Genomic DNA, 13,300 nt, shown 5'->3' with positions numbered 1-13,300 from the left:
GATCCCCCCCTAGGAAGAACCCGGCATGCCTGAGGTTTGAGGGGTTGCGGACGTGCATGAGCGGGAGCCACGCCACTGCTCTTAACGCATTATGCTCTACCGGGGCTATCTTAAATAGGAAGTAATAAACTCAATTTTTCTCGGCCGTGGCACCCAGCCGCTCCATTCTTGGCTCCGGACAGCGTAACCACGGGCCCAAGGGGACGGGCGGTCCATACTTCTGGCAACCTCTTTCGGACCCGACGCGTTTCTGGGTATCCATAACGGGCGCGTCTTGAATTTCACCGAGTCTCGCCAGTTAAAAGCCCCCGTTTCCTCCGAATCTGCAGGTCCTTGAGCCATGACGAAAGCGAGCTGCACTGCACTATTCACATTATCAAACCGGCCGTTGATAGCCATTACTCATCTATACATGTGCAAAATACAAATAATGTGGCCAATCATTTATCTTGCCCACCACTAAACACTCCAACCTGACCATGGCAGTTGAGCGCGGGCAATTCTGCTATGGTGGTGGGTGGTGCGACTGGAAATCAGTGCCATCAGGGACTTTGCTCTTGGTGCGATAAGCCTCTGATGCTCTTGTACAGGATAAAATGGTGGTGATACAGGTATATGAAAAATATCTTACGAGATACTGTATAGAAATATCGATAAATGATGCCGTCGCCCACATCGGCAAGCGTGGGATCGTCATCGGACCGGCCAGCTCCAGCCCACGGCGAACACCAGACAACAAACACGAGTGATCGACAGGGCGAGACTTGCCCATCCTGTCGCCCGAGTAATATCCCTCACTTTTGGCTAGGTACTCGAGACCCACGTGCTGCCCCATGGGGAGGCAGGTTTTCGCCTGACGAATCCGGGGGTTAATTTGGATAATCGGCGCTTCTATGCAGTTTTGCCGGGACTGTCCACATAACGGCCGCCTCGACGCCCCAGCAGCCCTAAGCTGGCAATATCCATGTGGCCATGCTTATGGGCAGCAAGAGGAATGATAAAACGACCAGTACAACAATATCGATTCGGATCTTGTTCTAACGACCGACTAGGAATGGCTCCATCGGCAGTCGGAAGAGCGCGGCCTGACTCTTGACGGCCGCCCGCGAACAAGTCCGGCACATCTCAGATCGCATGGTCGACATCATCTATCTGGCGATGACCAGTTCATCCGTGTGAGCTCCTTTAAAAAGATGGATGGCCTTCGTCCAAATCCGGACAGGCCTCGCGCTCGAACCTGGGAAGACTTCTGAAACCTGGGAAACCTTAAAGCCAACGGCCTGGGTAGGCGATCCCACCTTGCAAGCCCTTCCTCTTTCCCTCGTTTGGTCACTACGTCTGTATTTGCCTTTCCAAACCTCTCTGCGTCCCTGGGGAACTTGGGTCTCTCTCTCCCTCCCCACCATGCCTCTCGAAAAGTCCCAGGGCGGCGCCGCCAGGCGGCGAGACGGCGGTCAGGACCACGACGACGCAGAGAAGGGTCTGTACGACTACACGCACCGCCTGCCGGTGCTGCCGCCGCTCATTCATGTCGACGAGAAGAAGCCCTTCGAGATCGACACGAGCTTCATGTCTCCCATGTCGCCTGTCCACGAGGGCATCACGCCGTCGTCGAGCGTGCCCGTCCTCTCGCTCACGGCTGCAGTACCCGGCGGAGCCGACTCGGACAAGAAGGCCGCGTTACCGGCCCGACCCAAGCCCAGGATCAGCCGATTGATCCTGATGCAGCTCTGGTTCAACACCTACCGGAAGCTCTTCACGTTCGTGACCCTCTTCAACCTGACAGGGATCCTCCTGACGGCACTGGGCCGGTTCCCGTACGGCGAGACCCATCTTGGCGCGCTAGTGCTGGGCAACCTGCTGTGCGCTATCTTGTTCCGAAACGAGCTGTTCCTGCGGGTGCTCTACATGGTGGCCATCTATGGTCTCCGTGGTGTAAGCTTATTTCTTCCCCACGCAACCTCCTTTCGTTACATCAACGGCCCGCTGATCGAGGAAACCCATCTTGCATTTGCAGTGGGCCCCAGTGTGCGTCAAGCTGGCCGCCACATCGTTCCTGCAACACGTCGGAGGGATCCATAGCGGATGTGCCCTCTCCGGCGCTAGCTGGTTAGTGTTCAAGATCGTCGATATCATCCGGTACCGAGCGGTGCAGCACAGCTCCGTGATTGCCACTGGCATCGTCACGAACGTTTTTGTCATCATCTCTGTACTAAGCGCATTTCCGTGGGTCCGAAAGTGAGTATAATGGCGCAAGCTTGTTCTGCTCCGTCGTCTTGTTCCTGGCATTTGCCAAGTCACCGACTAACACCTGGCAACTAAACCTAGTTATCACCACAATGTCTTTGAGAAGCACCATCGGTTTATCGGCTGGTTGGGCCTGGCGGCGACCTGGGTGTTTGTCATTCTTGGGAACACCTACGACATCAAGACCGGAGAATGGCGGCACAACGCAAACACCCTGCTCAGCGCTCAGGAGCTGTGGTTCGCCGTCTTCATGACCATCTTGTATGACTCCCTCACCCCTGAATGGTTCACCTCTCTTGCTAATATGGTCTCAGTGTTCTGATCCCATGGGTCACCTTGCGTGAGGTCCCTGTGGAGGTTGAGATTGTACGTCATCCCGTCGAGTCTGTCTGATCCCCAAGCTGACAATTCACGCAGCCATCGCCCAAGGTCGCAGTGATCAAGTTCGAACGCGGCATGCAGCAAGGCCTGCTGAGTAGGATCAGCCGCACCTCGATCATGGAATACCATGCCTTTGGCATCATCAGCGAGGGGAGAAAGTCCCCGCACCACTACCTGATCTGCGGCGTCCAGGGCGACTTCACCAAGGAGCTCGTCGCCAACCCGCCCAAGACGCTGTGGACGCGAGAGCTCAAGTTCGCGGGCGTCGGCCACGCTTCGGCCATGTTCAAGAGGGGAATTCGCGTCTGCACGGGCACGGGGATTGGCGCGGCGCTGTCGACGTGCATCCAGAGCCCTAATTGGTTCCTCATCTGGATAGGCTCCGACCAAGAGCGGACTTTCGGCCCGACCATCACGGGCATGATCCACAAATACATCGAGCCCGAGAGGATGATCCTCTGGGACTCGAAGAAGAGGGGCGGCCGCCCGGACACGGTGCAGCTGCTCAAGGAGACGTGGGACAGCTTCGGCGCCGAGGTCATCTTCATCACGTCCAACATGCAGGGCAATGACGAGATGATGCAAGGCTGTACAGCAGGTAGGACTCGCACTTCTCTTCTATCATGGCGATCGTATGCTAATCTTAATCACCAATTAGCCGGCCTGCATGCCTTCGGCACGCTCTGGGACTTTTAAAGACCCAGGGCTTCTGGGGATAATATAACGCCGAGAAGGGCTGGTAGTATCGATGGGAGCCGAGACGATAGTAGCGAACAATCACGGAGGGGCTTTGGTTGGGATGGAGTTTCAGAGGCATTTGGGGCACTTAATTCATCATCATCATCATCATCCTCGTGGTTCCGAGGCAAATAAATTAGAAGCCCGAACAACTTAAAAATAAGTATGTACAATAAGCATAGCCCGGAGGATGAGAGGGGCAGATTCTTGATCTCCTCCCACCGTGATGGTGCTGGAGGGGCTTACAGAGCAGATAGCAACCATTTACTCGAAGAACTTGAAGCTGTAGCCCGAGTTGTCGTGGTCGCCGGGGGTGTTGCCACCACGGTGGTAGTTGGTCTTGCTCCACCAGACCCAGCTGCCGGTGAACCAGTCACGGTTCGACCAGCTGTAGGTCTCGCCCTTCTTGACGGCATGGAAGACGAAAGGAATCCTCGAGGTGCCTCCCTGGCTGTTCCTGATGTCACCGTTGGGCATCACAAAGGTATGGTGGCCGGGGCCATCGACCTGGACGGTGGCGTCCCAGCCGGACATCATCCGGTCCTGGTGAGAGCCGAAGAGGCATCCGTTGGACTTGTACCAATCCCAGACATTGGTGGGGTTACCGCCCTTCTTCAGACGAAGGTCAGCCAGGCAGTACTTGGAGCCCCAGCTGCCGTTGGCGGAGTAGACGATGTGCAGCTGGCCGTTGGGGTCGATGATGGCCTCTGGGCCCTCGTTGATGAGCGGGCTGTCGCCCTGCTCCCACGTCTCCTTGGGCTGGGAGATGATGAAGCGGCCGCCGGTGCTCTGGGTCGGGCTGCTCATCTTGCAGATGTACAGGTTCTGCATGCCGCCGCTTGTCTCGCCCGACCAGCCGGACCAGACGAACCATCGCTGGCCCTCAAAGATGAAGAGGGTGCCGTCGATGGCCCAGCGGTCATCGGGCAGGTTCACTTTGGTGTGGCTTGAGTAGGTTCCGTCAGGGGTGTCGGAGCTGATGGCGTACATGCGGTGGGCGGGGCCAGTGCCGGCGGCGAAATGGATCCACGTCTTGCCGCTGTCCATGGAGATCTCAGGGGCCCAGACCTCGCCCAGGTTGGTAGAGTCGGACCAGACCTTCTTCCGCTCGACACCATCGGCGCCGAGGCCGAGGAGGGAGGTGGCCTTGCGGACCCAGATGCCACCGCCGGCCGACTCGACCGAGAAGTAGTTGTCACCGACCTTGATGATGGAGGGGTCGGCGCCATCTCGGATCTTGGTGGCGGCAGTGGAGAAGTCGACTAGCAGGCAGAGCACGACCACGAGGGCCAGAAGAAGGCCGGCCGAGTGCCGCTTGAAAGAGGCCACAGGGGACAGCATGGCTATTGTCGTTGTTGTTGTCGTCGCCGGTGCAGTGAATGTCGAATGGGTGAACCCGGTGCTGCTGCTGGACCGATCCAATTCCTTTAGTTTTTGTCGCGAATCTTGTCGACTTAAATACCTGGATCTCGCGTCATCACCATATTACCCCAGTGTGTCTGTGGATCGACCACAGGGCGGATGGGTTTCTAATTTGGGACCCCGGCGGTGCCGCCAAGAGTCGGGAATCCTCCATCTTGGGCTCTTGGGCTCGGTGCAATCCATGCTTGAGTGATCCTGCAACGTTGCCAGCAAAATGAGGCACTGGAACAGAGACTAAAAGACGCCGTTAGAGGCAGTGCTGGAAGCTTCGCTGAGAGCCAGTCACTGCGGGATGTGGGATGAGCAGGAGACCTTCCTGCACGGGCAAGGATCAGCCCCTTGGCCTTCTGTCCTTCAATTCCGATGACATGTTCGAGCGCGAGCTGGTGCTGAAAAGACTGGACCAGAAGCGAGCAGAGTACAAGAAGCGAGTCTGTGCCGCACCCTAAGCAAGACATCCCACCACGAACCATTACCCCTATCTGGCTCTCTTGCCGCTTCACATTCGCCATCCCAGCGTCGACGCAGCATGTCCGAGAAATAAGCATCAACACCTAACCCACAATAGGATTCAAAAACGTTCATCACTGCCACCTGACCATCAAAATCAAACCCACTCTTCCACTTTGCGGGCGGTGGTGAAATGGCACAGTCATCCTTAGCTCCATTTGGACGCCGCATTGCAGATCACGCCATGGCAAGAAATCCCCTGTTTACTCTCTAGCGATAGAAAGAATGAAAGAAAGTCTTCATCCTGGCCTTTGCCCCCGAAGGAAGGCTGGCTGTATTGTAGATCATGCAATCGATGTCTCTGAGAAGGAAGGGCATCAGGATGTCTTCAATTCCCGAGATTGACGGCATTGCCGGACTGACGGGAACAGCCGTGGGTCGGCTTCGATCTAGCCAGTGCTCTCTTCCGGCCTGGAGGCGTTTCAGGACAGCACAAGCACAAGTAATTAATAGACTACAGTGGGCCATTCTCTACAGCAGTTGATGACGCGGGCCAATACGACCCAAAGACCACGACACGCTGTCACTCTGCTTCCACGCGCACGGAAAAGCACGTTGACAATAATTCATTGTCATCATTGAAGGCCGAGCTCATGCACTACTTCTTGACAAACCCCCGATTCCCATGCACTCGAGCGGCGGGTTACTCATGGTCTCTCCTGCCAAGCGTTACATTTCCTGACCGCGCTGATCACGGTCGCTTTACGGCGACTTTGGTCACGTCACCTCGAAGGACAGCTTGGTTTTCTAGCACGTTCACCAAGACGCGACGTCAGTCAAGGACGCCCATGGACATGCCCATTGGCTGATGTTTCGCTGTCAGCACTGAAGCTCGGATCTAATCGGGCGATAGCCGCACCTCCACCACCAGCTTTGTAAGGTCTTGAGCAGGTGCCGGACCCTACCTAGGCTCATCTGAGAGCGGTACCCCGCGTTCAAGATTGCCTTAAAACGAGCAAACACGGAGAAACCGTTCGGTGTTCTTGTTCGGAAAAGCCCACAAATGGGTCGGATTTGTATAAGCCAAGGTCCTTAATTTGAGTCGGGGATGTCACCTCCACGATCTCAACCATCTGGGAAGGATCAGATCGACTTTCCTGTATCGATATCCTTTGTGCAGGCCGGCATGTCAGACTCAAGGATGCGCCATGGGGGAACGAGTGTCGAAGTGAGCAGATGAGCAGATGTGATCAAGGTCAGAATTGGGACGGCATGACCTGCGATCTACTTAAGCTTCAAAAGACCAGAACAACTGCCTCCGCTCAATTTGTGATCTGAATACTTTCTCGCCTTGCCCTGTCGATCTCAGCACGCAGGTGGCGCGAGATGACGCCGTAGAGTTGCAGCGAGTGACAGCCCGGTGATCCGGGTTCAGGACGCGTTCGCGGGGAAGTTTGGGGTCGACTGTTTAAGTGGTTGCAGGAGGCTACACTCAATGGAGAAGTCTCCGCGCCTCCGAGGTCCGAAGTCAGAGCCTGGTCTTGTCCCCAGGTTCGCCACAATGTACCCTCATTCGAAAAAGGACGGTGGAATCATTGTGAGGACATGACGGTGAGTGGACGAAATGCCGCACCGGTGGCGGCGCCCAGGCAAGAGAACTTTGTTTTGGGTCGCTCTTGACAGCTATTCTGTCGCAGCTCCAACTGCTCGAGTCAACTTTGGTTTTGCTACCCACATTGAGCCTTCATCAGTATTTACCCTGAATCTGGTATTCAGTCAAAGCTTTAACACTTACGATGGCGCCAGGCCGAATATCACGACGCTGTGACTCTGAAACAATTGATTGAGGTCGATAAACCAAGGACAGTTGTTTTGACTGAAGAGGACTGAACGTTGTTTGGAACCCTCAAGAGTGTAATTAGACTGCCAGAGGTCCTGTTATGTTTCTTGAGAGGTCTTGTTGCACCCAATAGTCAACCAGCATTTGGAAACACTTTAGGGCCAAGAACAGCTTATCCTACTACTGAGAATACAGGAGTATATTTCCTATTCCTAATTTTCATGGAGCAAGTATATCCTGGAGTAGATTTAACGCGCTCTTTGTTGACCTTGTAGAGTAACTTTCTCCACAGTCAAAGCTGAAATGGCCAGACTGACAGTGGAGCGACTCCCGAACAAGGGAACAACATCGTAATGAAGCTTAAAAGTTATCCTTGCTTGATGGAGTCGACGCCTACAACGCCTACGACGCAAAGTCGATCGATATGGCGCAGAGTGAAATGGGAAACCCCAGTATATCTGATGATAGGACTCAGTGCTCCTCTCCAAAACGAATCCTCTGTCAGAGCTATGAAAACATGGGATGCCCATCTCACGCTCATCCTTCCTCTGGAAGAGGACTGCGTCTAGTGTAGGATGGCTGAGATCATAGCCACACGAGTTCCCGGTTCCGGCCATGATGGCAGATGGTGCCATCTCCGCCAGACTTTTGCGCGGAAAAACCTTGCGCATTCCAGCCTCTACTTGTCTGCCGGGTTCTCGGCGACAAAGTCCTCGATCCAAGTTCTTAGTGAGCATCCATGACTGGCAGCAATGCAAGCGCAAGAAGTATGCCCTCACAAGAAGATATTATAGGAAGCACGTCCAGTCGTAACCTCCTAGAGTATCGCGGCCGTCGCTGCTCTCATTGTCTCTCTGTGTTCCGGCATCCAAATGCGATCTCGGCGCCGCCGAGTACCCGTTTTCTTTGCCAGTGCCGCCACAAAATTCGGACCGCCTCTTTGGGCGCTTTGCCTGGATTGGGGCGGGATGCTGGGGCTGCCCCGCATTGTTGATAAAAGCTGTGTTTGAGTGACGTCCAAATCTCTACGAAGGGTGCGACTTGGCAGATTGTCTCTAGAATATGGAGCTTCATGAAGTGAAAAGGAGATGTATATGGATGGCTACATGAAATTTCAAACTGCATTGGAGTGTAATAAGGGATAGCAGACTGGACTGAAAAGCCTAGTCTTGGTAGAACAACACATTCAACATTGGGTTAATGTCCAGCAAATGCTGCTCGAATCTTCTGCGCGTGGCGAGATGCGCAAACAAATCCTAAGTCTCCGTGCTCTACATCTAGCACGGTGACGAGCACCGTCTACATCGGGTTCCGTCTCGCATGCTGAAACATTGTGTCTCTCTACTCCGAAGTCGATACTAGCACACTTCTTGACGATCGCGTGTCGCTTCGGGGAAGCACTACACCGAGCATTGGCGCGCTGTGCCATATCCGATGAGGAGATTTACTTCACGTGCTTAGAAAATTGGAGAATCCAATGCGGCTTTGTCTGTATTTAGTCGTGAGGATCTAGACTTGGCATAGCAGCAATGTGATTCGTTATCCTCCTATATCTCAACACTTCCCTGCATGTGCTGGAGCTCAACCCAACCTTCCCCCGCACGCATCATCGTCTCTTTCGGAAATCCATCATGACTCCCACGTACCCCCGTCCCGACTATCAACGTACGGCCCTGAATTGGACGACTTTGGACGGGCAGTGGGACATCGTGTTTGATGATAAGGACGCTGGCAGAGCCGAGTTCTGGCAGAGCAAAGGCATCCCGGCCGATTCCAAGCGTCAGATCCAAGTCCCTTTCGCTTTCCAAGCGCCTGCATCTGGTCTTGGCCTGAACGAAGTCCACGAGGTCCTCTGGTATGAGCGAAAGATTGCTGACATCCGGAGCGCCGAGGAGCTCGCCAAGGGCAACCGACTAGTCCTGCGATTCGGCGCCGTTGACTACAAGTGCTCAGCGTGGGTTGATGGCCACCTTGTTGGCTCCCACCGTGGCGGCCACGTATCATTCGATCTAGACGTCACGGATGCGATCGAGGCTGCTAGCGACAAAAACAACGCGACGTTGACGATCCGCGTAGAGGATTCGGCGTACGATCTTGCACAACCCCGTGGCAAGCAGTATTGGCGCGAGACTCCGGAGAGTATCTTTTATCATCCCACCAGCGGTATTTGGCTTTCGGTATGGCTCGAGAGTGTGCCGCAAATGCGCCTCGCGACGAGCAGTGAAGGCACGATCCTGCGATCTGACGATGTCAAGAACGCTCAGCTGCACGCCAGAGTTGCTGTGACCGGACGTCCTGTTGGATTTGGCTGCTCGGTGGAGATAGTATCGAGCATAGGCGGCCAGCAGGTCGGCAAGTCTGAGAAGAAAGAGTTGCCCAAGGACAAGGGTTTCGTCAACGTCGATGTTCCCATGACAGTGACTGATGTTGCTGGCCTCAAGAGCAAGGGGTTGCCTTTCAACGTCGACGGGGCTGTGTCCGAGAACGGCGTTGCCCTGTGGGCACCTGAGCATCCTCTCCTTTACGACCTGACTATCCGGCTATACGATTCCTCAGATACTCTCGTAGATGAGGTTCAGACCACTACGGGCATGCGCAGTATATCTTGGAACAACGGCGATAGTACGTTCCGCCTCAACGGCAAGCCTTACTTCCAGGCACTTGTTCTCGATCAGGGATACTGGCCTCGCACTGGCATGACTCCTCCTTCACCAGATGCCCTGAAAGCAGACATCGAAATGTCAATTGCAATGGGCTTCAATGGCTGCCGGAAGCACCAGAAGGTCGAAGACCCTCTCTTCCTCTACTGGTCTGATCGTCTCGGATATCTGGTTTGGGGTGAGATGGCCAGCGCCTACGAGTTCAATGACGATTACGTCGAGGCTTTCAATCAGGAGTGGCTAGAAGCAATGAAGAGAGATATCAACCACCCTTGTATTATCACTTGGACCATTGCCAACGAAAGCTGGGGATACGACAAGCTCAAGGACAACATCGAGCAGCGCAATCACCTACGCACACTCTACTATACGACCAAGTACGTCCCCAAAAAAATCGATCTAGAATGCCGCTGCTAATCCGTTTGTATCAGGACTCTTGATCCTTCTCGACCGATCAACGACAACTGTGGCTGGGAACACGTCATCACTGACCTGACCACTTTCCACGACTACGACGACCATGATGTGCTGGCAGAATCCTGCAAGAAGATGGAGGGTGGGATTTTGAACCTGAAACACGGTGGCCAGGCATGGCATCCGATTTTCCTTCCCAAGATAATGGACGGCTCCATCGAGGTAGACGCTCCTCCACAGTACAACCCTGGTCTCCCAGTCATATGCACAGAGTTCGGCGGCGTCAACATTGCCCCTGGGAAGTCCGAAGAGGCTGGAGAGAGAGACTGGGGATACACAACCGCCAGTGACCCCGAAGACTTGCTCTCACGCTTTGAGAAGCTGATCATGGCTGTCGTTCAGGGAGGCCTCATCTGCGGGCTTGTCTACACACAGCTGTAAGTGAAACTTGCAGCCTAGACACAACGAGATGGTGACTGACATGATTAATCTAGATGCGACGTCGAGCAAGAGGTCAATGGACTCTACTCTTTTGGCCGACACGCCAAGATTCCGGCTGCACGAGTAAAGGCCATCCTGGATGCCGCGCAAAAGTATTACTACGAGAAGGTGGCGCCGAAATAGAAGGACAAGCTGGGAGATACGTTCATGTTTCAGTACCACACTTGGGGTATTATCATGTGGGATGGAACAAATATCATCGGATATAAATCAATAGATTTCATAGAAGCCTGCTTGCCCATGCGTGTCCACACTGACACCCTCAATTTTCTCATGCATACCAGCCATTCGACATCATAAAGTCAGTGTCCTGCACATCAGCATTGATCCACGCAAACGAATTCTCGTCCAAGCCCCAGAAAGCATTCGAGAACTGTTGCTGCGGCAGCTCCGCCGGCGCGGTCAAGAACGGCGCCGCGATGTTTAGCCCGGGAGACACTGCCTCGTCCCCGTTGAGCGACAGCGTGCTGCCGCGCATCTTCTCCGGCGTGTGCTTCTCGGACAGCTTCGCTCGCAGGACCCGGAACGGCGCGAGCGGGTGTAGGATCACGTCGACCGACACCTGTGGGGCCGTGTGTGGGCGTCCCGACGTGTCGCTGTACGGTTGCGAGCCGTTGAGGTTCACGGCCGGGGAGGGGTTCGAGGTGGGTGCCAGGTCGACGACCACGGCGCTCCCGCCGGCGTCACTGCGCGTACCAGCACTGTGATGGGGGCTTGCCGTGTTGACCGGCGTGTCGACTGTCGACGGCCCTTCTTCAGCAGGGTTGGTACCGCCGCTGCGGGGGTCGAGTGTGCGGACGAGCTCCTCGGAGCAGGCAAGTGTCATACCCGCAGACGGATGCAGCTCGGTCATGAGTCGTAGATACTCCAAGTCTGTCTGGATGCTCTCTTCTACTGCAGCTGACTGCGTCTGGCGCTCTTTGTTCGTCATGATGTAGAGCTGATAGTAGAGCTTGGTGCGGATGGCTGTGTAGGCGTGAATCGAGGAGCCTGGCTCCGTCATTGATTTGGGAGCGTGCTCTATGGCAAGGCGAAAGACTTTGGTCATCTCACACGCGTGACGAAACCACCTCCGCTTGCCCTCGGCCAGAAACTCAGGGGTTGCAGTCATTGTCATGTTGTTGTGCCGTTTGGGGGGCAGCTGAAGTTCGGGAATCATGGCCCGGTAGAGATCACAGCCACATTGGTGGTAGCCTGTATGTATATCAAACAGGGCGGATAACTCTCCTTGTGACTTGCGGATGTAGATGATCTCTGGGGTCAAGCGAAGGTTCTGGGGCAGCGAAGCTCGCCACTGCTCAAGATCAGAAAGAAGTAGATTGTACTGCGACATGGGACCGCTAGGGTCTTCCTCCTGGACTCGCCTCTTGAGGTACCTGATCGTTCGTTCACGAATGACAAGTAGGTGTATGTAGTAAGCACGATACCCTCCAAGGAGCGGCCCGTTGCTAGTGATTACACCGAGGCCCAAGTGGTCCTGGTGTGCCAGCTGGCCGATTGGCTTCAAGAATGAAGTCATCCCTGCAGTCCTGTAGAAGAAGCCCTGTTCATCCGCGGGCATCTGGATCGACACATCCTCCTCCTCGAACATTTTGATAGGATCGAGGCCTCCTGAACAAGCAAAGTCCAGAATGTAGCAAGCCCACATCAAACGTCTTCTCGTTTCCTTTTCAGTCGCCGACAGGGCCGATGATCGACATTCATAGTCCTCGTCATACTCAACATTGAGTTGTAGGGCCTGGGCAAGGCGGCAAGCTAGGCTGCCCAAGATGAAGCATTGGCTGACCTCATCAACACGCGCGAAGTATTCGTGAAGCAAGACCAGGCACATGAGATTGTTGACACTGATCCTGTGTGCCTGGCTTCGCGTCATCACCAGTGCACACTGCGCCCAGGCCGCGCCTTGTGCTCGGATCTCGGGTGGCTGGTTGGTGGCCCTGCTGGCAAGGGCACACACGGTCATCAGGAGAGGATCTTTGTCATCGTTGCTGAGGAGGTAGTCCATGCGGAGCATGAATGATGGCTCATGAATAAAACCAAAGCAGCGCAGCGGAGATATCTCGTGGAAGAACACCTCCACCAAGCTGCGGATGAGGGCCTTATCATGAAAGTTCCTCAAAGTAGATAGGGGGCTCCCTTCAGCCTGGAGAGTCATCACAGCCGACGTGGCCGACGCTGTCACGGCAATGTTTGTGGGTGACATCGACTCGCTCGTCTTGACCTCGGTCTTGCCGCGATCATAGATGCATTCCTGCTTGCTTTGCTGGCACCGAGCGCAGGCCGGCCGGTCTCCACTGCACTTCTGGCGCCGAGACCGGCAGTAACGGCAGCTGGCAGCCGTCCTGAGGCGCGTAAATCCGGCCTGGTTCAGGTCGTGGCGCCGGGCGGCATCTCCTTGGAGCTGCCTCCGCTCCTTTTGGGACAGACTGGCGTTGTTGGACGAGACGCACTTCACGCCGAGGCGGGCACATCTGCCGCATGAGGAGCCTGTGGCATCGGGTCCGTTCCGGTCACAGCGCAGCTTCCGAGCGCGGCAAGTTAAGCACCCTGCCCGGGAGCGTGTCGCTTGTGTCGTTGCCGGTGTGGACCCGCCGGAAGAGTCATTCTTGCTATCAGAGTCGCCCATTGTCTCGACTGGAGGAAGATT

At 55.1% G+C, this 13,300-nt stretch overlaps 4 protein-coding genes across 4 annotated transcripts; 2 read left to right on the top strand and 2 right to left on the bottom strand.

The window, feature by feature from the left end:
- Positions 1-1,404: 1,404 nt before the first annotated feature.
- E0L32_003432 (uncharacterized protein) lies at positions 1,405-3,324 on the top strand (the record flags this gene model as incomplete). The annotated part of the gene is made up of 6 exons (XM_031137732.1): positions 1,405-1,935; positions 2,018-2,238; positions 2,329-2,508; positions 2,562-2,613; positions 2,665-3,226; positions 3,287-3,324. 6 exons carry the CDS (start codon positions 1,405-1,407, stop codon positions 3,322-3,324), a joined length of 1,584 nt encoding a protein of 527 aa, XP_030998581.1.
- A 306-nt stretch (positions 3,325-3,630) lies between these two features.
- On the bottom strand, positions 3,631-4,707 carry E0L32_003431 (uncharacterized protein; the record flags this gene model as incomplete). Its single annotated transcript, XM_031137731.1, has 1 exon — positions 3,631-4,707. One exon carries the CDS (start codon positions 4,705-4,707, stop codon positions 3,631-3,633), a length of 1,077 nt encoding a protein of 358 aa, XP_030998580.1.
- A 4,002-nt stretch (positions 4,708-8,709) lies between these two features.
- E0L32_003430 (uncharacterized protein) lies at positions 8,710-10,776 on the top strand (the record flags this gene model as incomplete). The annotated part of the gene is made up of 3 exons (XM_031137730.1): positions 8,710-10,115; positions 10,170-10,589; positions 10,647-10,776. The coding sequence occupies 3 exons, from the start codon at positions 8,710-8,712 to the stop codon at positions 10,774-10,776; spliced, it is 1,956 nt and encodes a 651-aa protein (XP_030998579.1).
- Positions 10,777-10,924: 148 nt separating this feature from the next.
- On the bottom strand, positions 10,925-13,279 carry E0L32_003429 (uncharacterized protein; the record flags this gene model as incomplete). The annotated part of the gene is made up of 1 exon (XM_031137728.1): positions 10,925-13,279. The coding sequence occupies one exon, from the start codon at positions 13,277-13,279 to the stop codon at positions 10,925-10,927; it is 2,355 nt and encodes a 784-aa protein (XP_030998578.1).
- Positions 13,280-13,300: the final 21 nt, after the last annotated feature.

This window comes from Thyridium curvatum (assembly GCF_004353045.1).
Source record: "Thyridium curvatum strain D216 chromosome Unknown NODE_15_length_556224_cov_80.126021, whole genome shotgun sequence".
NCBI classification, from domain to species: domain Eukaryota; kingdom Fungi; phylum Ascomycota; class Sordariomycetes; order Thyridiales; family Thyridiaceae; genus Thyridium; species Thyridium curvatum.
The sequence above is the reverse complement of the archived record's forward strand: the minus strand, read 5'-3'. Positions and strand labels throughout refer to the sequence as shown.